The sequence below is a fragment of the Callorhinchus milii genome, unplaced genomic scaffold, assembly GCF_018977255.1.
Source record: "Callorhinchus milii isolate IMCB2004 unplaced genomic scaffold, IMCB_Cmil_1.0 Scaffold3, whole genome shotgun sequence".
NCBI lineage: Eukaryota > Metazoa > Chordata > Chondrichthyes > Chimaeriformes > Callorhinchidae > Callorhinchus > Callorhinchus milii.
This window is the reverse complement of record NW_024704744.1, coordinates 79,957,316-79,980,448: the sequence shown is the minus strand read 5'-3', so window position 1 is coordinate 79,980,448 and position 23,133 is coordinate 79,957,316. Positions and strand designations below refer to the sequence as shown.

Here is a 23,133-nt window from a genome sequence, read left to right as displayed (position 1 = left end):
AGAGAGAAAGAGAGAGAGAGAGAGAAAGAGAGAGAGAGAGAAGGGGGAAAAAAAACGAGAGAGGAAAACTGAGAAAGGAACGAAATTTTTTTAAAAAAATTACAGTTATATTTTTTTGACTGTCCAGAGAGAGAGAGAGAGAGAGAAGAAGAGAAAGAAACTGAGGAAGGAACGAAAAGAAAGAGAGGGATTTTTTTTCTTTTGCCTTTTAAATCAATTTGCAAAAAAAAATCTATCTCTAAATTTATATTATTTCGCAAATCCAGTGAGTGCGGAATTGTTTGATGTGACTTGAGAGCCCCGAAGGCTTGAATCCCCCCCCGGAGGAGGGGAAAAGGAGGGAAGGAAGGGAGGAAGGAAGGAAGGAAGGAAGGAGAGAAAGAAAAGAAAAGTAAAGAAAGAGAAGAAGGAAAGGAAAGGAAGGGAGGAAGAAGGAAAGGAAGAAGGAAAGAAGGCAGGAAAGGGAGGAAGGAAAGGAAGGAAAGAAAGGAAGGAAAGGAAAGAAAGAAGGAAAGGGAGGAAGGAAAGGAAGGAAAGAAAGGAAGGAAAGGAAAGGAAAGAAAGAAGGAAAGGGAGGAAGGAAGGGAAAGGAAGGAAGGAAGGGAAAGGAAGGAAGGAAGGAAGGAAGAAAGAAAGAAGGAAAGAAAGAAGGAAAGTAAAGGAAGAAAGAAGGAAAGAAAGAAGGAAAGAAAGAAGGAAAGAAAGAAGGAAAGAAAAGGAAGAAAGAAGGAAAGAAAAGAAGGAAGAAAGAAGGAAAGAAAAGGAAGAAAGAAGGAAAGAAAAGAAGGAAAAAAGAAGGAAAGGAAGAAGGAAAGAAAGAAAGAAGGAAAGTAAAGGAAGAAAGAAGGAAAGAAAAGGAAGAAAGAAGGAAAAAAGAAGGAAAGGAAGAAGGACAGGAGGAGAGGAGGAGAGGAGGACAGGAGGAGAGGAGGAGGAGAGGAGGGAGGAGGAGAGGACGGGAGGAGCGGTGGGCGCTGATGCTGGAGTTGGACCTGAGGGCTCCGCGGATAGTGACTGCGCGGCTGCTCCGACGGTCTCTGACTCCGCGCTCCGCACCGACCGCGCGCTGTTTCCCGGCTGCGATTTTGCGGCTCGTCTGCGAAGTGGAGACGCGGCCGCCGCCTCCCGCCCCCTCCGGCCCGGCCGAGCCCGACCGCGGCCCCGCCTCCCCCCCCGCCCCCGCCCCGCCGCCGGGCGGGAGTGAGAGTGAGAGCGGCGGCGGCGGCGCGCGGTGTCCGCGGCTCCTCCTCCCCCCGAGGCGGCGGCGGGTCCGGAAGATGGCGCGTCTCGCCGCCGAGCTGCTGCTCCTCCTCCTCCTCCTCCTCCTCACCCTCCACATCACCCTCCACAGGGGCAGCGCCGCCCGACCCGAGGGGCAGCGCCCGAGCAACGCCACCGCCGACACCACCGGACAGGTAAAGCTCCCCTATAACACTGTCACTGCTCCCCTATAACACTGTCACTGCTCCCCTATAACACTGTCACTGCTCCCCTATAACACTGTCACTGCTCCCCTATAACACTGTCACTGGTCCCCTATAACACTGTCACTGCTCCCCTATAACACTGTCACTGGTCCCCTATAACACTGTCACTGCTCCCCTATAACACTGTCACTGCTCCCCTATAACACTGTCACTGCTCCCCTATAACACTGTCACTGCTCCCCTATAACACTGTCACTGGTCCCTATAACACTGTCACTGCTCCCCTATAACACTGTCACTGGTCCCCTATAACACTGTCACTGGTCCCCTATAACACTGTCACTGGTCCCCTATAACACTGTCACTGGTCCCCTATAACACTGTCACTGGTCCCCTATAACAGACTGTCACTGGTCCCCTATAACAGGCTGTCACTGGTCCCCTATAACACTGTCACTGCTCCCCTATAACACTGTCACTGGTCCCCTATAACACTGTCACTGGTCCCCTATAACACTGTCACTGGTCCCCTATAACACTGTCACTGGTCCCCTATAACACTGTCACTGGTCCCCTATAACAGACTGTCACTGGTCCCCTATAACAGGCTGTCACTGGTCCCCTATAACACTGTCACTGCTCCCCTATAACACTGTCAGTGATCCCCTATAACAGACTGTCACTGGTCCCCTATAACAGACTGTCACTGCTCCCCTATAACAGACTGTCACTGGTCCCCTATAACAGACTGTCAGTGATCCCCTATAACAGACTGTCAGTGATCCCCTATAACAGACTGTCAGTGATCCCCTATAACAGGCTGTCACTGGTCCCCTATAACAGGCTGTCAGTGATCCCCTATAACAGGCTGTCAGTGATCCCCTATAACAGACTGTCAGTGATCCCCTATAACAGACTGTCACTGGTCCCCTATAACAGGCTGTCACTGGTCCCCTATAACAGACTGTCAGTGATCCCCTATAACAGACTGTCACTGGTCCCCTATAACAGGCTGTCAGTGATCCCCTATAACAGGCTGTCAGTGATCCCCTATAACAGGCTGTCAGTGATCCCCTATAACAGGCTGTCAGTGATCCCCTATAACAGACTGTCAGTGATCCCCTATAACAGGCTGTCAGTGATCCCCTATAACAGACTGTCAGTGATCCCCTATAACAGGCTGTCAGTGATCCCCTATAACAGGCTGTCAGTGATCCCCTATAACAGGCTGTCACTGGTCCCCTATAACAGGCTGTGCCGTATCTCCTGTAACACTGTCAGTTCCCATAGAACCTGCTGTCAATGTTCCCCTATAACAAGCTGCGATTATCCCCTATAACAGGTTGTCAATATCCCCTATGACAGGCAGTCCATATCTCCTATAACACTGTGAACGTTCCCTATAACAGGTTGTGAATGTCCTCTATAACAGGGCTGTGACTGCACACTTGTAAGTATCCCGAATGACCGGCTGTGACCGTCCCCTACACAACAGACGGTGGACATCCCCTATAACACGGCTTACTCCCGACAGGGAAGGCTCTCTAAATACAATGTGTTGTTGTTGTATCCCTTATAACAGGCTCTGCATATCCCTTATAACAGGCTATGCATATCCCTTATAACAGGCTATGCATATCCCTTATAACAGGCTATGCATATCCCTTATAACAGGCTATGCATATCCCTTATAACAGGCTCTGCATATCCCTTATAACAGGCTATGCATATCCCTTATAACAGGCTATGCATATCCCTTATAACAGGATATGAATATTCCTTTGTGCCGTTTTGCTACTCATTTATTTGTACTGTTCGGAGGTGAAGGAGAATCGCTGACAGCGAGAGAGCAGCGATTGTACCTTTGCGATCCTCTTGTGTGTGTGTGTGTGTATATATGTGTGTGTGTGTGGGTGTGTTTTGTAGCTCATGTTTAACGAATGATCGCTTTTTGCTCCAGTCAGTCTTTGTAGAAAATAGCAAAGTGCAGCCCTCACCCCCTGCCCTGCCCTCTCCACTCCCACTTACATTCAAACCCAAGTCATCCCAAAGGAGCCACAGGGATCAAAGCTCCAGAAACGTAGCTGCTGTGTATGTGTTGTGTTGTGTTGTGTGTGTGTTTTGAGGAGAGGGTTTGGGGTGAGTTAAAGCGAACGATCACAGATGGTGTTCGAAGATCCTCATCGTAAAGCAACGTGTTTCACTTTGCTGAACAAACACAAAGAGGATATCGTCCCTGTGATTCAATGGAAATGTGTGGAAGCATCGCTCTTCCCCACTAGTACGGCCTAAATTAAAAATACCTGTCATAGATATTGAGTGTGTGTGTGTGTGTGTGTGTGGTTGTTAGTGTGTGTGTGTGTGTGTGCGGGGTGGGGTGGTGGTGGTGTAGAGAGAAAAAGCCTATCCATTGCATCCCCAGGAGCTCGGATCTATATTTGCACACAGGTTTTGTACCTTGCAAGCTTGACCTGCATTGGGACCTTGCTGTCCTTGAAGAAAGATTGCTGTACTGCGCACGTATCGCGCGCGCTTGATCATGCAGGAGCGGGCTGGCTTCTGTTCTCCTAAGGAATGTGTGGGACATGTTGTAGCTCTGTATGGAATCGCAGAACTTCCTCAGGCTAAACCCACCTACGTTGTGTTCATCAACGTCCGCAAGGCGTTCGACCTAGTGCTTCACGACGCCCTCATGATGAAACTAGAAGCCATGAGAATACGTGGCCAAATCTTGGATTTTATCCGGAATGTCATGTATTCCAGCTCCCAAGATCAGTGTAAGGTTCGACAACAACAACAACTTGGATTTATATAGCTAGCGCCCTTCACGTGGGGTAGTGCCCTTCACGCACCGTAGCATCTCGGATTGTTCAACAGTGGCGGAACTTGACACTGAGCTGGGGTGGAGGGTGGGTGGGTGGGTGAGGTAGCCAAGTACTGTCAGAGCGGAAGGTTTCCAGACGTGACCTGAAGACAGGCAAAGAGCGGGAGAGGCGGAGGGATTGAGTCAGGGAGGGTAGGCGTAACAGTGGCAAATAACGGTGAAGGGGTTGAAAAACATGTACAGTATCACTTAAAATAGAGCTATGTCTTATGAGAAATAGCAACAGCAGATAGTCTGTTTAAAGCAGTAATTTAACCTTAGGTTTCTGTTCGCATTCATAAATAACTCTAGCTTTTCTTTTAGTGGTTGAGCTGGTTGACTGAAAAGTGCAGTATTTTTCTTTTGAAGTGCACTTTCTCATTTTTTTAAAAAAAGGAAATTTGCCTCCAAAACACACAGTGACTGCACTTCACAGCAGATCTTGTGAAGAGCTTTGAGACGTCCTCCCGACGTGAAAGGCGCTATACCAAAGGCAAGGATTATTTTACATTGTTGGCAGGATGCCCCGTATATACTGTTACTCTTTCATCTTCGTGTTCATTTCAGCAGCTAACTGCTGGGAATAAAATTCCACCTGGAACTAGATTTACTTTTAGTAACGTAATGTTTTACAGAGTCCCGATTGGGGCGAAATCTTAGGCAAGTTTCCATACTCCACATGTCTCTGATTACGTAGCATTAAGTAGGAACCTGTTTATTAATCGATTGGCGGTTCGCTTTCGGGGGTAATAATCCCTCAAAAAATATAATTTGATCACTCAATCCACTCTATGTGGGACACTGCTGTGCGCAATTGGCTGCTGCGTTTCGCCCACAAAATACACAGTCAATCCACTTTATAATATATTCTGTGAGACGTCTCAACGATGGGATTTGGCGCTAAATCAAATGCAACGATTATGATTATTATTGATACCAAGTTTATTGTAACTGACTTCATTTTATCAAAATTACCTCATTGTGTTTCCATTTACCATTTACCCACTAACAACAACAAGGTAAAAGACAAGGACGTGTATTGTGCAGCACATTACATGCTCCTGTGTTTTTACCTTGCTGTTGTTGTGAGTTACCAGCTGGACGGGATGGATAAAATGTGAATTAAAGAGAAGGTTGTGATCCGTGAAATGTCAATCTTTTCTGCCTGGCTGAGATGGTGCTTTGTTTTCCTTCATGAATTTCATTTTCAAAGCTGAGAAAATATTGCTTTAGATTCAAAAATCACAAATGGGCTGTAGTTGTTGTGATCTTATCCCAGCCATTCATCGTTTTTGTTTTGCTACATTGATTCTTTTTCTCTCAAGAACAATATTTAAAGTTCTGTTGCAAATATCGACCTTAGAAAAATCTGTTTTCTACATCATGCAGTGGGTATTTCAGATGGGACGTGGGGCTGCATCGGGAATCCTGCTGACCTAGGCGATGATCTCTCTTTCCCTCTCCTCACCTGGTCAACAAATCGACCAAATAAAATTTGGTCACTCAATCCACAACTGTTTATGAGATACTGCAGTGCACAATTGGCTGCCGTGTTTCACCTACAAAATATACAGTCAATGCACTTTACGGTATATTCCGTGAAGTGCTTTAAGATGTCTCAACAATGTGATATGGCACTATATCGAATGCAAGGATTATTATTATTATTAATGTATCCTGCGTGAGCTAAAGGGAGCACTGGTACGTTTATTCACTTTTGGAATATTGTGAATGAACTACGGTCATTGTCATTGTGTGAGTCGTGTTTTTCTTACCAACGTCTTGTTCAGTCTTGTCTGAGATCGAGGTTTGAGTGTTTACAGTTTCTGAGCTCCTTTGTGCTGCCCGCTGAGCTCTTAAAAGACCCTGAGAGAGAAAAAAAATGAAGACTGTATTTAAGAATCGGTTAAATTCTGCACGTTCTGAAATGCTAAGAAAATCGAGCAAATCTAGACTTGCTTGGAATTTCTAACCCACTAATTGATTCCTCTGCTCACTAACGGGAAGGAAATTTAAATAAAGTGCTTAGATTATCTCTGGAGGTTACAGAAGTAGGTCATTTGCCCATGTTTTCACTGGCTTCCCATCCCCCAGTGGATCGAGTTCAAGATCCTCGTTCTCACCTTCAAATCCCTCAACAGACTCTCCATACCCAAACTCTCCGACCTCCTTGAACCACACCGACCCAGCCACTCCCTTCGCTCAGCTTGCTCCATGTTCCCCGCTCTACCCATTGAGCTCTGTAGTTTATTAGCATCCCTGGGCATCTCTCCTTTTTTTTATTCAATTATATGTGTGTGTTTGTATTTATTGTTTTATAATAATAATCCTTGCATTTAATACAGCACTTTATCACATCGCCATGATGTCTCAGATTGCTTCACAGGATTTTACTGTGAAGTGCAGTGACTAGGCAAATGCAGCAGCCCTTTGCACTGATAGACATGTACTTGGTGGCAGAGCTATTAAGGGCTATTGAAGAGAGCAGGGCATTGGGATTAAACGTTGTGTCAGCATCTGTTAACTTGTGGAAACAGGTTTGATAGGCTGAATGGCCTCCTCCTGCTGTTGTGATAGTGCTGCTTTGCTTATAGAGCTGGTTCCCTGTCAACCCATGTTAACCAGAAACACAGAACACCCAGCTTCCAAGACACTACCCCGCATGACGGGCGCTATGTGAACACAAGTTGTTGTTGTTGCTACCAGACAGTGCTAAAAAACCGACTTCCCTGTGACTGCAAACTAACAATAACACAGGTCGGATAAGAAGCGAATGAAGGGAGAATTTCGGGCCAAGAGATTCTGTTAGAGTTTTTATAATCTTTGTGATGGTCAAAGCGTTTGTATTATTTCAGCCTTGACCCAAAAAGCATGAGTTATGGTATGTTTCACAATATGTGCCCAGTTCAGTATCTTCTGCAGATTGCAGAGCTATGTGCCAGTTGAATCAGTGATATGTGTCTACCGAAGAGCAATGAACATCCACTAACAAGAATAAATGTGTAAAGCTGTAATATTACACTGTTCCAATCCACTGAGAGCTCCCAGCAACACATACTGAAATACACAGAGCACATATAGTGTTACCCAATGCCATCCAAAGAATGCTCACTATTACATAGCTGGTCATATGTTTGTATCGCTAGTTAATCTCGGGAGTGTGCTCATTGTAAAATGCTAATACTGGAATGTAGAAATGGGAGGAATAAAAGAATTTTAATGTCTCAGGCGTACGGTTGGGATCAGGCTGTTGTTATGAGCATTCTCTGCTCTGATATTGGCAGCCAATGCGTTCTGTACTTTACAGTATCTACACGGTGAATTGTATCAGACCCCAGTGTTACACACCTGCCCAATTCCATCACTCTGTCTCGCCACATTCTTCTTTGCCTGCCTCTTGATCTAATGCCATCAACATTTTCCATAGAGTGGTTGTCCGAATAATACCATTACAATTAGGTGCTGTATCTTTTTGGTCAGCCAGGTGTCTGATCTACTATGTAGAAACCCACTACTGTGTTTGAAAGTCTCCAAACCAAACTCAGGGGAGTTCCATATGGGAATGTGGAGTGTAGGCTCTGTCATCTGAGTTATGCTCAATGCATACCTCATCCCAGCGAGGCTAGGCTTGGGTTGGCAAGAACGATGGCTTGGGGGTCCCAGAATCTGCATTTGGGTTACTGCTGGAGTGGCACGCGAGCTGGATGCTGGAGTGAAGGGCGATGGAGGCCAGGGGGTGGGGGTAGGGTGAAGGTGCGATGACGACTGGGCGTGGTCAAAGAGGAAGGTCTTGAGATGGACCTTGAAGAAGGCAAGGGAGGGCGTGAGGTGAAAGGTGGGAGCAGAAAGGCTGAAGGCCTGACCTGCGGTAGTGAAGCAGGTAGGGCGGGAACATGGAGCAGGTCAACTGTTGTTGTCGTAGCTGCACCACCAGTGGCAGTGAAGGTCAACCCCACACTCAATGGATACAGGGCAGCCGACGGCAGTTTTGTGTGTTTCTGGACAGACATCAGGAAGTAATTTCTTTACCCAGAGGCTAATTAAGGATTGGAACAGGGTAACCACAAATGGCTGGTTGAGGCCTGGACACATTTTAAGAAACTGTTTGATACTGTGATGGGAGGATGGAGTATTGTAGAATAATTATTCTAATACTAATTCTTTCATTTGATGTAGCACCTTATCACATCGTTGAGGTGTCTCAAAATGCTTCATAGAATATATCGTTAAGTGGATTGATTGTGTATTTTGTGGGTGAAACGCAGCAGCCAATTGCTCACAGCAATGTCCCGCAAACAGTCGGCGATTGAGTGACCACAATTTCTTTTTGATGGGTTATTACCCATGGAAAGCGATCCGCCAATCGACTAACAACTGGGTTCCTACTTACTGCTAGGTAAACAGAGGCGAGTAGCATAAGGAAAGTTCCCTAAGGTTTCGCCCGTGAAATGCCTATTTTCACGGCCTCTTCGATACTGGCTGCCTTTTCGCACTAAAGGCTGACAAAATCCCATTCCTCGACCCGAGGCACTGGAACATTTACAGAGACTTCACGAGTGTTGGGCTTAAATTTCTCAAAAGCAAAACGGTGTCTTTCTCTCTCCTCACTGACATGAAAGGATGCACTAACACTGTAAACATTTCCGCTTTCCCACTCTCTAAGTGAGATTGATTGTCTTTGTGCTGTGAGCTCACACCCTTAAGGAAGCAGACCGACGCTAAGTAAACAAATATCAGCGAGTGGCGTAACAGCCAGCAGAGAGGGAAGACTTTCATCCCATCAGGCAGGGCTGCTTACCAAGCTCAGCTTCTGGAGGTGAAAGAAAGGACGGTACGTGCAAACAGAATACAGCATCCTGTCCCCCAGGTAGTGTGTTTGCCAGTCAAATTAGTGTCATTTTATATGATACCTTAGGCTTAGCAGGAACACTGTAATGCTTATTCTACTATATTAACATTTTTTAAAAAAATAATAATTTGGTCACTCAGTCCCCGACTGTTTGTGGGACACTGCTGTCTGTAATTGGCTGCTGCATTTCGCCCCAAAAATATACAGTCAATTCACTTTACATAAATAACATTGTAGGATTTTTAATGTACATCCAAAACAACAGATCAGGAGCTCGGGTTAATGTCTCACCCAAAAGAACAGCACCTCCAACAATACAACATCCTCCCCCCGCCCGCCATGCTGTACTGGAGTTCCCACATAGATTACTTAGAGTGATACAGCTCAGAAATAGACCACACGGCCCAACTGGTGTGCGCTGGTGTTTATACTCTTCCCCCACCCCCCTCCTATTCCTCTGACCTGTATACCTTCTGTCGTCTTCTCCCTCATTTATGCATCAAGATTCCCCTTTTTGCTTCAGTGAGAGAGGCAGTGAACTTCACATTCTACCACCCTCTCTGTGAGGAAGTTCCTCCTAAACTCCCTATTTTTATTTTAGGTTTACGTCGCCCACCCCCCCCCCCCCCCCGAACTTGTCACCAGCTCAAGACCTTGTGTGTGGCTTGTATTGAACAAGAGGCAAGAACACCACTTTCAAAGCCAAACCAACACCACCGCTGATAGAGTTCACCCGTTCCGGGAAAGCGAACAAAATCAAAACTGTTTGCTCATCCTTAGTTAGTCTCACTTCTGTGCATTAGTGCTCTGATAGTGAGATTCCAAAGTTACAGCTTACGCCTTTTCCCCCACCCCCTCCTCTCCTTCCCCTCTGCAGTCAACTCAAGTGTTGTGTTACCCATATGTCAAAAGCACTAAAGTGATACTATAGAGGAATCGTGCCAACGAAATGTCAAGTTGTAGCTCAGTAACCTGATCTGACCTTCTGCTGTGCACTCTGCTCCTGCCTTATAGAGTACTTATACAGTACAGTACAATTATAGGTGTAGAGACTTGCAGTTGTTGGAATTGCTGGCATTCTTCATGTATTTCATGTACATTTCTCCATGTATGTTTGTGCGTCAGCCTTGTGGAGTGGTAGCACTCTCTCCTCTGTGTCAGAATGTTCAAGCCTCATGTCAGGACTTGGAATCACATAGTCTTCTCAGCTGACACGCCAACACAGTGCCGGGAGGTGCCATTCTTCAGATGAGACATTAAACCAAGGCCTGGTCTTCCTGTTCAGGTGGACATTAAAGATCCCGTGGCACTATTTGGAAAGACAAATGAGTTTCCCGGCCAACAATCAACCAAATAAAACTGGTCATTCACTTCATGGCTGTTTGTGGGACTTTGCTGGACACAAATTGGCTGCTGCATTTGCCCACAAATACACAGTCACAGTTACCTTACAGTAAATTCTGTAGAGCCCTAGGGATGTTTATTTTTTGAGTGTGAGTTGTCAAAGTTGGGCCAGTCCGCAGAAGTAAAACAAGTAAAGAATGTACAACTTGTGTTTGCCCACAAAACACACTTTATAGTATATCCCGTGAGGAGTTTTGGGATGTCCTTCTGATGTGAAAGGAGCTGTATCGAATGTAAGGATTATTATTATTATATGATACAGCACCCTTCACGTAGGGTAACATCTCGGAGCGCTTCACAATGACCAGGATCGGACACCGAGCAGGGAAAAGCGAGAAGCGGGGCAGGTGTAGTGGTGACTATAAAACCAGTGGAAGAGGTAGGTTTTAAGGCAGGAGAATAATGATAATCCTCGCACTTGTTATAGCGCCTTATCACGTCATTGAGATGTCTCAAAGCGCTTCACAGAATATACTGTAAAGTGAATTGAAATATATATTTTGTGGGTAAGCTTCCCAACATACATCCAACGATCTGGGCTGAAGTGCCTTTTTGGGCTTTGTTTAGGAGCCATTCATTTCCTTTGTAAGACAAACACCAGCGCGAGTGCAATTGGTTAAAGGCTAAGAGGTAAAACCCGCTGGGGATTCAAGAAAATGCATGGCAAAATATAACTTTGCGAGTTCAAAGGAAACAGTTGTGTGTTCCATGGATCAGTTTTTCAAACCCGTGGCTGGAATATGTTTCTCATGTGTCACGCCGGGCAGCGTGTGACTTCAAAAGTATTTTTGAAAGGCAGTGTATTCCTCCTGGGAGTTTAGACTTCATTTTGTTTGTTATTTTTTCATCGAGCATTTATCACGTGAAGTGTCTGGTGAAAGCCAATTACCATTATAACACATTGGGCAAGAAAAATAAATCTTTCGAGTATTGAATGGAGCCTGACAGGCAGCGGAGGCAGAGAAACACAATGTGCAAAGCATGGTCTGTGTGAGGACATTCTCCAGACCTCTCTGTCTGTAGTCCTTCCAGGGCTGTTTGCAACTTTTCTGACGATTTGTGTACAGTCTGTTGGACAGTTGTGTAAGTTCAGGGCTCTTTGATAAAAGTGGCAGAAAATGTAAGGGGACGGTCGGTTTTCATGTAAATGTATTTTTTTTGTACCATGTAAAAATGTTTTTTGGTCAGCCGGGTGTTTGACACATGCGGAAGCATGGTGATGGGTTTCCGCATGTGTCAAACATACCGGGCTGACACCAAAAAAATGCAAATATAATTTGTAACATTGTCCTGGCTAATATTTCTCCGCAAACAAATTTCACCCCAAAAAATTGTTTCAAAATAATTGGGTGCTCACCCCACGGTGATGCGATGCTGGTGCAAACTATACACTGCATTGGCCTGCAAAACGCTCACTTAATTGCTTAATCTTATTTTGTGAAGCGCTCTGGTGTGTGTAAAAGGTCAACCATCAATTCAGTTCAGTTTCCGATCCAGTTGTTCTCCTTTCATTACTGTTACTATGTCCCCCACCCGATCTCCCCACCATTGATGGCTGAACTTCCAGTCATTCTGCCTCTGCTGTCTGGAACTCCATCCTGGAATCCCTCTGCTATGTCTTCCCTCCCTCCCACCCACCCACTCACGACCCCTCACCAACCTTGACATGGTCGAAGATGGTCGAAGAGGATGGTCTTGAGACAGGTCTTGAAGGAGGCAAGGGAGGGTGTGAGGTGGAGGGACTGCGGGATGGATTTCTAGAGGGCGGGGGCAGAGTGACAGAAGGCCTGCTCACCAATGGTGGGACGGGCGAGCCAGGGGCGTGAAGCAAGCCGGAGCCTGCTGAGGGGAGGGAGCGAGCGAGCTGGATGGTACAGGAGTTAGGAGGTTGTAGAGGTAGTGGGGAGCAAGACCATGGAGGGCTTTGAAGGTGAGGACCAGGATCTTGAACTGTATCCTCTGTGTGATGGGAAGCCAGTGGAGTCGGGTGACGATGGGGGTGATAGGGTCACTGAGCCTGGTGCGGAAGAGGACATGGTCTGCAGAATTATGAATGATCTGCAGCCTGTGGAGGGAGGAGTTGGGAAGTCCAACAAGCAGGGAGTTTGCGTAGTCAATCCAGGATGTTATGATTGCGTGTATGAGGGTCTCGGCGGCGTGCAGTCTGAGACAGTGGCGGAGCCGGGCGATGTTGCAGATGTGGGGCAAGGTAGAGCAGATGTGGGGTAGAAAGGATAGTTGAGGGTCAAACAAGATGCCAGGGTTCCTGACTGGCTTAGTAAGGTGGAGTATGCAACCATGGATGGTGATGCTGTCAGTACCTGAGGTGTGGAGGTGCTGACGGGAACCGATCAGGAGAGCCTTGATCTTGTTGATGTTCAACTGTAGAAAGTTACTTCTCATCCAGGACATGATGTCAGGACAGCAGTGGTCCTGGAGTTGAGGGTTGCAGATGGACAAAGTGTCGCTTGTCATTTGTTTCTGTGCTGTAGGTGGCGGGAGGACATCCCAAGGCGCTGGACAGTCAGGGATTTGGACCCAAGCTAACTAGTTGCAAATTTCAGCAGTTAATTGGCAAGTCAAATATTTTGTAAGAATCAATGTATCTCTCAGTTCAGATATCAGGGCTGCGAGACTCTATACTGAATGAAGGGCTCTATATAAATGCAAGTTGTTGTTATTCCCTAATCCATCAGCCTATTTTAGCACAATGTGACTCCCGTCCAGCGGGAGTCATATTGTCCAGTGGGACGTCCTCCCGACGTGAAAAGCGCCATACAAAGGTAATCTTTTATTATTTTTGTTGTTGTTGTTGTCCACTCACAGGAGGCCAACATTCAGTTCCCATCGTGTCCAATAAACATTGACACTGCTGATAGGGCTCCTGTCAATAACATTGCTATTGTTATTCGATCCAAAGCTCCTACTTGCGCTGTGTGACTTTGTAAATGGGTCGGAGGAAGCCTCTCTCTGCTTAATCCCCATGTCAGGACTTGGAATCACATAATCTAAGGTGACACTCCAATGCAGTGCCGGGGTTGCATTGTATTGGCATAGGTGCCGTCCTTTGGATGAGATGTTAAGCTGAGATCCGGTCTGCCTGTTCCAGTGGACATTAAAGATCTTGTGGCACTATTCAAAAAGAGAAAGGGAGTTTTTCCTGGTGCCCTGGCAGCAAATCCCCTCAAATAAAATTGGGTCACTCACTCCATTGCTGTTTGTGGAACATTGCTGTGAGTGAACTGTTTTGCCCACAAATATACAGGCAGTATAAAGTACATCCTATAAAGTGCTTTGACGACGTGTTAAGATGCCATGACAAAAGCAAGGATTATTATTCGTATTGTCTTAAAATAGCTCATAGTGCTTTGCAGTTCAGCGCTCTGAGACATTATTCTGCATGAATTGAATTGCGCTATATAAATGCAGGTTGCTGTTGTTGTTTCAGTTTTTGTGATGATCATTTGTGCACATTGAAGGCACGACAAATAGCCATGAGATGAATCGTCGATTTATCTGAAGGATTGCTGGCCAGGTTACCGGGAGAAACTCCCTTCACTTTTTAAATTGTGTCATGGGACATTTATGACAGTGGAGGATTTTTTTTTACAACTTATAATTTAGTCACAAACTCTTATTATTGTTGATCGCAATACCAACCTCACCCCATAACGTCAGTGGTTTTCATCTGCTCCATACCCGAACAACCACAATAACAGTGTCTTTTCGGATTCCTTGAGGAAAATATATAATCCATACATTTGATATTGGAATCCTGTAGCATAGTGGTCAGCGTACTTGGCTTGCAAGTGAGACGATCCAGGTTCGATTTCTGGGTTTGATTTCCTTAGGCAAGATTCCTTACTTCACACGGCTCTGTTTACCTAGCAGTAAGTAGGAAGCACGGCAACACTGAGAATGCAACACCCATTTTAGACTGTGCGCTCAAAGTCCCAATGAGTGGCTTCAACCCACAAACCTTCTGCCTCAAAGGTGGACATGTAAGATCTCCAGTTAAGAGGGAACACTTACTCAGAAATCAGGCCAAATGGTTCAATATTGTCAACAAAGCATTTGAAAGTAGAAACATTTATTTTAATAATAGTAATCCTTGCATTTGAGATAGCGCTTTATCAAGTCTTCGAGACGTCTCAAAGCACTTCGCAGAATATACTGTAGAGTGAATTGACTGTACGTTTTGTGGGTAAAACGTGGCATCCAATTGTGCACAGCAGTGTCCCACAAACAGTCGTGGATTAAGTGACCAAATTTTTAATTTTTCTTCTTCTTATTTTTCTGGAGGGATTAATACCCCTGGAAAAGCGATCGACTAACAACCGGGTTTCTACTTACTGCCAGGTAAACAGAGGCATGTGGAGCGAGGAAACTTGCTTAACATTTCGCCCAGCCCAGGAATTGAACCCAAGTCCTCTCGCTTGGGAGGTGAGTGCTCTAAACCACTACGTTACAGGACTCCATTTTAACTAAAATAACAATTTGGTGCGAACTGTTCACTTTCACTTTTTCGAGGTCAAACCTAGATTATTGGGTTTGATTTTTTTTCAAAAAGCAAACCATCTGCGATATTCAGTAACGAAAGCGCAAAGCAAAAGAAATGATCACTTTCCCAACACCCAAGTGTGAAATTCAAATGCATCCGCTGTGGATAGCACGAATGGTATTAATTTCCTGTCTGCTGTCGTTTGGAATGCCCCCTGTGTAGTTAAAAATCAAAAATAGAGCCCATGCTCCTTTAATCAACCCTAGGCAACTAAAAAAAGGGTTTTAGTCATGTTACAGGAACCTTGTTAAATGGACCCTACACAATGCCATGAAATCTGATGAGCTGTGTGTCCTTAACGTCTGTTGTGAATCTCTTTGTTTTGTTTTATTGCATAAAAAAAATGGTCACACAATCCACGACTTTTTGTGCGCTGCTGCTGTGCTCAATTGACTGCCGCGTTTTTCCACAAAATACACCAGTCAATTCACTCGACAGTGTACTCCGTGAAGCGCTTTGAGACGTCTCAATTATGTGATAAGGCGCTATATCAAATGCAACGATTCTTATTAGGAGGTGGGGTGGGAGCATTAATTAATTCTTATTATTTTTCTTGTTATTGTTATTTTTTGGTCTGCCGGGTGTCTGACACATGCAGGAACCCATTGCCATGTTTAGGAGTATTCAAACCAAACCGAGAATCATTTTTGTTGGAAAACCAGCTTTTCGACCACCCCTCTGGTTAAAGCAAGGTGAAACTTGTGAAAAGTTCCCAGAGAGCACGCTGGTTGTGTTCAGTGGGCAATTTGCAATCACAGTTTCGGTTTGGTGCTAACCTGAATCGTGAACGTGAATACAAATAAAAATATGCCTCGCATTCGGTATAACGCCTTATCAAGTCTCAGAGCGCTTCAAAGCGATCTACCGTAAAGTGGTGTGTGTGACTGGGTGTAGTTTGTGAGCCTCAATAAAAAAAAGCATGTGTTGTTTGCTGACATCAAGCAGGCATTTCAAACTTAGCTGTTTATAACAATGTCCTTACCGTTCTAACCTATTCTCCATCCACCCCCCACCCACCCCCACTCTCAAAAACAGTTGTAAATGGTTTGCTAATGATATGGAAAGCACAGGTTCTTATTGCTAAGGGTTTGTGGAACGTAGTTAATGAGGAACAAGAGCAATGCTGTGCAGATGGGAAGGTAATTCTAAACGTGGGTTCTTTGCTCCAGGTCAGATCTGACCTTACTGAGCTTTATGGAATGGGGAAAAGCTATAAACTATTCCTAGCGTAGCCCGGTGGGAATTGTCCAGATACATTATGTGTGGAGCAGCTTTACTGGGCTTTCGAAAATGGGATGTTTTTCTGCTCCAACTATCGAACGATAATAATAATAATAATTAATAATCCTTGCAGTTGATACAATATTTTTCACGTCTGAAAACGCTGCATAGCATTTACTCTAAAGTGCAGTGACTATCTTGTACGCAAATACAGCATCCAAATTGCGCACAGGAGTGTCCTGCAAACAGCCACAAAGGTAATGGCCAATTTCATTAGGAGATTGTTGACCAAGACACAGGGGGAATCTCCCTTCTCTTAAACGGGTCTTCGTTTTAACGTCTCATCTGAAGGACAGCACCTCCGCCAAAGCAGCACACCCCAGCACTGGCATTGGAGTGTCAGCTTAAACTATTTGAGTTCAAAGTCCCAAAATGGGGCTGTGAACCCACAATCTTCTGGCTCGGAGGCAAGGGTGTTACCAACGGAGTCAGGCAGACACCCAACTGATACAGCATGAAAACTAGTCCATGCCAATGTTTATACTGCGCAAGAGTTTCCCTCCCTCCTTATTTCTCTCACATCACCTGTACCTCGCTATTCTCTTCTCCCTCCTGTATGCATCAAGTTTTTTCTTAAACACATTGATGCTCTTTTCTTCAAGCACAGTCGCTGACAGTGAGTTCCACAGCCTCTGGGTGAAACAGTTCCTCCTAAACTCCCTATCAGATGTCCTGTTAGCTAGCGTGTATTTATGCCCTCTGGTTTTGGACTCATCAAACCACCTGATCAACATCCACTATGTCAAATCATTGTATAAGCTTAATAACCTTTTATTCTGTTAAGTTATTTGATCTTTCTTCCATTTAGGTCTCTGCCTCACCTCTCCCCACCCCCACACAACCCCATATACACACACAGACACACACACATACACACTGCAGCCCCACACTGGGTGGGCAGGAAGCCTGTCCCCACCTCTCTGCCATTGCCACCGTGTGACTGGTTCTGAGAAGTCTGGCTGTCAGACCAGCAGACTATCTCTCACTGTGAGAACCCTCTGGACTCCCAGTGGAGGCCTTAACCTCTCTGGCTCCTTGCGTGGGGCACAAACCAACATCCCACTAATACACCCCAGGCAGTTAAAAGAAAATGGTTTAAGGTTAACGGCACTCTTTATTTTCGCAGTTTAAAAAAACGAAACTCTTGGTACTTCAGTGCTATTTTCACTCCAGCAGCCACACGTGTGAAAGTCTCATTCCCTGTTCCCACTGTGCGCTGCCCCTCTCTCGTCAATGTGAACAGCTGACTGGTTTCCTTAAAGGGCTGATGGGTGTATGTGACAGCTGACATTTCCTCTGGAAGTGAGATTCCAAACCTGATGGACAGAGTCTCATTTCGTGCACCGCAGCTCAATAGTGCGGTTACAGGTCGAGCCAGTGGTCACATTGATTTACCTATTTAGCTAGCCTGGCTCAGTCGACAGAACTCACCCCTCTGTGTCAGAAACTTGTGGATTCAAGCCCCCATCAGGACTTGGAATCACGTAGTTTAAGCTGACATGCGATGCTGGGGTGTTTCGCATTGTGGGAGGTGCCAAGTTCAAATGAGACGTTAAACTGCGGTCCGATCTGCCTGTTTAAGTGGATATTAAAGATTCCACGGCCCTATTCAAAAAGAGAAGGGAATGTCCTGGCCAATAATCCCACAAGTAACTTTCAAAAGGGAATTGGATAAATACTTGAAAAGGAAAAATTTGCAAGGCTACAGGGAAGGAGCGGGGGAATTGGACTATTTGGGTAGCAAAGAGGCACGGTGAGCCGAATTGTCTCCTGTGCTGTAAGGTGTTGGTTGGCAGAGCAAAAGGATCTTTGACTAGCTGGCAACAAATGCCTGGGGACAGAGAGAGGAGTAAAGGGTGGGAGAGGACTTCTGTGTAGCTGTGTGCAATGGTGGGCTGCTGTCCACTGCAGTGTCTCAATGCCTGGCGATCCATGGCTCTCTCTTTTATTCGCCACATGTCTGAGAGTTCAGTGCGCAGAAATCAAAGCCGGTTGATTGTCGATAGCACGGGTGTAATCAAAAGCCTCTGAATTTTTTACCAGCTGGAAATAGATGATTGAGTTACATGTAAGTCAGTGCTTGTGGTCATTAGCATCAAGTAACAGAGAGCCAGCTGATTCAGCCTCCCAGGACCGCTCACTCGACCTCCTGCAGCACAGCAGAGACTTGAAGCTTTAACACTCCTTGCATTTGATATAGCGTCTTATCACATCAATGAAACATTTCAAAGTGCTTCACAGAGTGTAGCGACTGCAGATTTGTAGGTGAATGGCGACAGCCGATTTGCACACAGAAACATCCTACACAGAGCCATGAAGTGAATGGTCAGTTTAACTGGGGGATTGTTGGCCAGGACACCAGAGAAACTCCTGTCTCTTTTTACCCAATGTCATGGGATCTTAAATGTCTACCTGAACAGATACATACGGGACCTCGGTTTTAACGTCTCCTCCGAAGGACGGCGCCACTGACAATGCAGTGCTGCCCACAGCGCTGAGTTGGATGGTCAACCCAGACTGTATGAGTTAATGTGAGAGGCAGAACGAGTGAGGGAGGAAATTAAAACTTAATCCTTTGCTCGTACGTCATGAAACAGCCCTAACAGTGCACACCGAGGTGTGAGTGCTATTTGTCAAGCTAGCATTTACTATAATCATTGAGGAATAAAAGAGCGAGAGAGGAAATAAAAACTTAATCCTTTGCTCGTACGTCATCAAAACAGCCTGAACAGTGCATGCCGAGGTGTGAGTGATTGCTCCTTATCAAGCTAGCGTCAATTATAATCATTGAGAAATTAAAAAGGAAGGGATGGTTTGGGATTCTTGAGATGCTTTTGCAATGTCCTCAAAGGTGCCGTATTAATGTAAATTGTGTTGCATTGTGCGTTTGTATAAAGTGCTGTGACTGTTGAGGGTTGTAAACGAGTGCCTGCTTCGATCATTTGCCAAACCACTTCCGAAGCTACCCACTGGATCACCAACCTGGACTTGGCTATTTGAACGTTGCCAATTACCTCTCTTGCCATACAAAAGTAGTAGTAGCAGTACTGTTGGACACCAAATTACACTCTCAACTTGCTCACTCCTCAATGTGATACAATGCGATGGGAGTCCTGTGGTGTATTGATTAGAGCACTCGCTTCGCAAGCAACAGGGCACGGATTTGATTCCCCGGCAGGTCGAATCCTGAGGCAATTTTCCTTACTCCACGTGCCTCTGTTTACCTATCAGTAAGTAGGAACCTGGTTGTTAGTTGATTGATGAATCACTTTCCGGGTTAATAATCCCTCAAAAGAAAATGTGGTCACCCAATCTACAACTGTTTGTGAAACCCTGCTGTGCAAAATTGGCTGCTGCATTTCACCCACAAAAATACACCGTCAATCCACTTTACAATATATTCCGTGAAGCTCTTTGAGACAACGTGATAAGGCACTGTATCAAATGCAAGGACTATTATTATTGTTGGGCACTAAGTTACACTCGCAGCTCATTCAGGGTTTACTCCTCAACGCTACTTTCCCAATTGTGGTGCTGAAATTGTGACGTTTATTCAGGGTTTGAAAGGGGTGTCCTATTGGAAAAGTGTCTCTCCAAACATACAGAGCATCTATTGCTGTTACTACACTGGAACACTTGTTTATTCAAGTGGGGGTGAGAGGGGAGGGGGAGAAGGCGAAGCATTGAATTATTTAACCAGCTTCTTCCAGAACTGCTCTATTTGACCTTTAATTCTTAGCCACAAGTGAATGTGGCTAAGAATTAAGGTCAAATGGGGCAATTTCTTGTTGAGAATTTATTTGTTCTTTTACATAAAGAACATCAGAACATAAGAATTGCTAGAAGAAAGAAGACCAAGGTCCATCCAGTTTGCCTCCCACCATCCTGGCAGTTGCAATCCATGTCACAGACGATACACTTTATCCACAATATTATTTCCTAAAATAAATCTTTGTCTAATTTGCTTTTGAAAGAATCAACATTTTCTGCTTCCAGGTTCTCCCTCGGGAGCCTGTTCCATGCATTTACTACTCACTCACTAAAATAGTGTTTTCACATATTTGTTTTGAATTTTCCCCCTTCAATCGCGGGCCATCTGTCCTCTGGTTCTCTGGTATCTAAAGGATCAACACTTTCTTTAACAAAAAGAAAACTCTCAAGCTATAACTGATCCCAGTCTCGCTCTCTTTTTGACCTGTCACAGCTGTACGTTGTCGCGAATCCTTGGCCTCAGGTGAAGGGCTAAGTCGAGCTGTTACGCTCCCTTCACAACTCTGACCTCAGGGTTGCTTTGAGAGCCAGCTGTTAGGACAGGAGGTAACTGAACTTTTGGCCCCCTTCACATCTCTGACCTCAGCGCTGCTATGTGAACCAGCTGGTCGGTCATACATCTGTCCAAGGCAAATAAGGATATGCTAAATTCTTCTTTACCCCCCCCCCCTCCCATCCACCCGTTCACAACCCAACCCCCTACGCCCACCGCGGTATGTGTGCTTCTACTTGGATCTGAATGAGATATCTTGAAAGGGTGCCCTATATACAAACAGGAAACTGTTAAAAACACAGCAGATGTTTTCAGCATGCTTCACAGGATTTACAGTAAAATATAACGACTGTCTTTATTGTACCCAAACACAGAGGCACACAGCAATGTCTGACAAACAGCCACGGTAAGTTGGAATAATTAGTTTTATTTGGGAAATTGTTAGCCATATACCAGGAGAAACTCTTCTCTTTTTGAACAATGCCATGGGATCTTTAATATTAATAATAATAATCCTTGCATTTGATCTAGCGCTTTTCACGTCTTCTAGACGTCTCAAAGCGCTTCACAGAATATACTGTAAAGTGAATTGACTGTATATTTGTGGGCGAAACGCAGCAGCCAATTCCGCACAACAGTGTCCCACAAACAGTCGTGGAATGAAGTGACCAATTTATTATTTTTTTTTCTTGACGGATTATTATTAAGTGTGTGGAGTAAGGAAACTTGCCCAAGGTTTTGCCCTGCTGGGAATCGAACTCAGGTCTCTCGCTTGAGAGGCGAATGCTTTAATATTCACTTGAACAGGCAATGGGGCCTCACTTTAAAGTCTCATCCGAAGAACGGCGCCTTGGATAATGCAGCGTTCCCCCAGCACTGCATTGGAGTATCAACCTAGAATGTGTGAGTTCAAAGCCCCGATGTGAGTCAAGCTGACATCTTAATAATGGGTTATTTTCTTCATATTCAAGATCCACGCACAGCATGAAAGTCCCCTATTCCCTGCTTGTAAGGAATAATAATAATCCTTGCATTAGATATAGCGCCTTATCACATCTTCAAGATGTCTTAAAGCGCTTCACAGAATATACTATAAAGTGTAGTGTAAAATTATTTTATTATTTTATAATTTTGTCATTATCGTTGTATTTGATATAGTGCCTTATCACATTGTTGACGCATCTCAAACCGCTTCACAAGATATACTGTAAGGTGCATTGACTGTATATTTTGTGGGGGGAAACGTGGCAACCAGTTTTGTGCACAGAAATGGCCCTCAAACTGCCATGGAGGCATTACCAATTTTATTTGGGGGGTTGTTGGCCAGGAAATGGGGAGAGAGAAACTCCCTTTTTTTTAAATCGGATCTCTTAACATCCACCTGAACAGTCAGACCTCGGCTTAATGTCTCAATTGGCCAAGTCGAGATGACTGCCCAGGTGGTGAGGCTTTGAAACTCATTCCACAGCCACACTCAAACCTCTCACTGAGGGCGTTGTGTATAAAGTAATAAACTTATATTGTAAGTATAAACGTACTTACTTCGCCCACAAATACACAGTCAATTCACTTTACAGTATATCCCGCGAAGCGCTTTGAGACGTCTCAACAACAAATAAGGTGCTATATCAAATAGAAGGATTATTATTATTATAAACTAACTTTTGTCAAAGCACATTTCATGTCGGGAGGATGTCTCAATTTGCTTCACAGGATTCACTGTAAAGTGCATTTTGTAGGCAAACTTTATTTAACTTGCAAGGTGAAAGTTAGAGTAAATGGTTGTTTGAAACAAATAAAAGTACACAGTGAAAACACGGTTCAGGAACGCGTGAAGGATGTATGTGCATACCTTTGTGCAAGCACACGCATGCCCGCGCGCACGTGCGCGATTTGTTTGTTTATGTGAAAGCATGTGCACGCACGCTTCTTGTTAATTTGCGCAGGACGTGCCTGTGAAATGGAAGCGTGGTTGCTAATTAAGCTTCTGGTAAACATTTCCTGCCTATTGCTCAATGGGTTGCATTACGTCAGGTCACTGATTTACCTCGGGCCGACGGCAGAGTTTGAGGCAGGGGTTTGAGGCAGGGGTTGGTTGCTGCACTCGGACTGAGTACGAGGAAATGTGCCAAAATGTACACTGTGAACCCGAGAACACGCGTAACAATAACAAAAAGCATGAACCACTGACCCACGTCCCTTGGAAATTCAATCTTATGTTTAGCAACACTAGAAAATGATCTCCCATAGGAGTCGGTTTAAAGTGGTGCAGATCAGGGGCGCTCTGAAAACAAAACTGAGCTTTTAAATGCTCAAGGCTTTTTTTTTTGGAAAGAAACTGCCTAATTTGCTGAAGTAGAGTCTCAGAGCCCCTTCCTCTGTCGAGGACTGTTTTTAGAAACGCAGGTGAGAGCGAATTGCGCTTTGAAGTGAAGATTTGCTGTAAAATTCGAGGCTGTTTTCTGAGCAGAACCTCCCTGTCCG

At 45.0% G+C, this 23,133-nt stretch overlaps 2 protein-coding genes across 2 annotated transcripts in view; both read left to right on the top strand.

Moving 5' to 3' along the window:
• Positions 1-744, top strand: LOC121848549 (putative uncharacterized protein DDB_G0271982; the record flags this gene model as incomplete). Its single annotated transcript, XM_042333148.1, has 2 exons — positions 1-60; positions 685-744. Coding segments are annotated over 2 exons (120 nt in total), but the record flags the coding sequence as incomplete, so codon positions are not given.
• A 511-nt stretch (positions 745-1,255) lies between these two features.
• Positions 1,256-23,133, top strand: part of ism1 (isthmin 1) — a 43,506-nt gene continuing 21,628 nt past the window's right edge. The window contains exon 1 of the mRNA XM_007892303.2: positions 1,256-1,415. Coding sequence (XP_007890494.2) covers positions 1,278-1,415 — 138 coding nt within the window. The 5' untranslated portion in view covers positions 1,256-1,277. The remainder of the gene's footprint in view (positions 1,416-23,133) is intronic.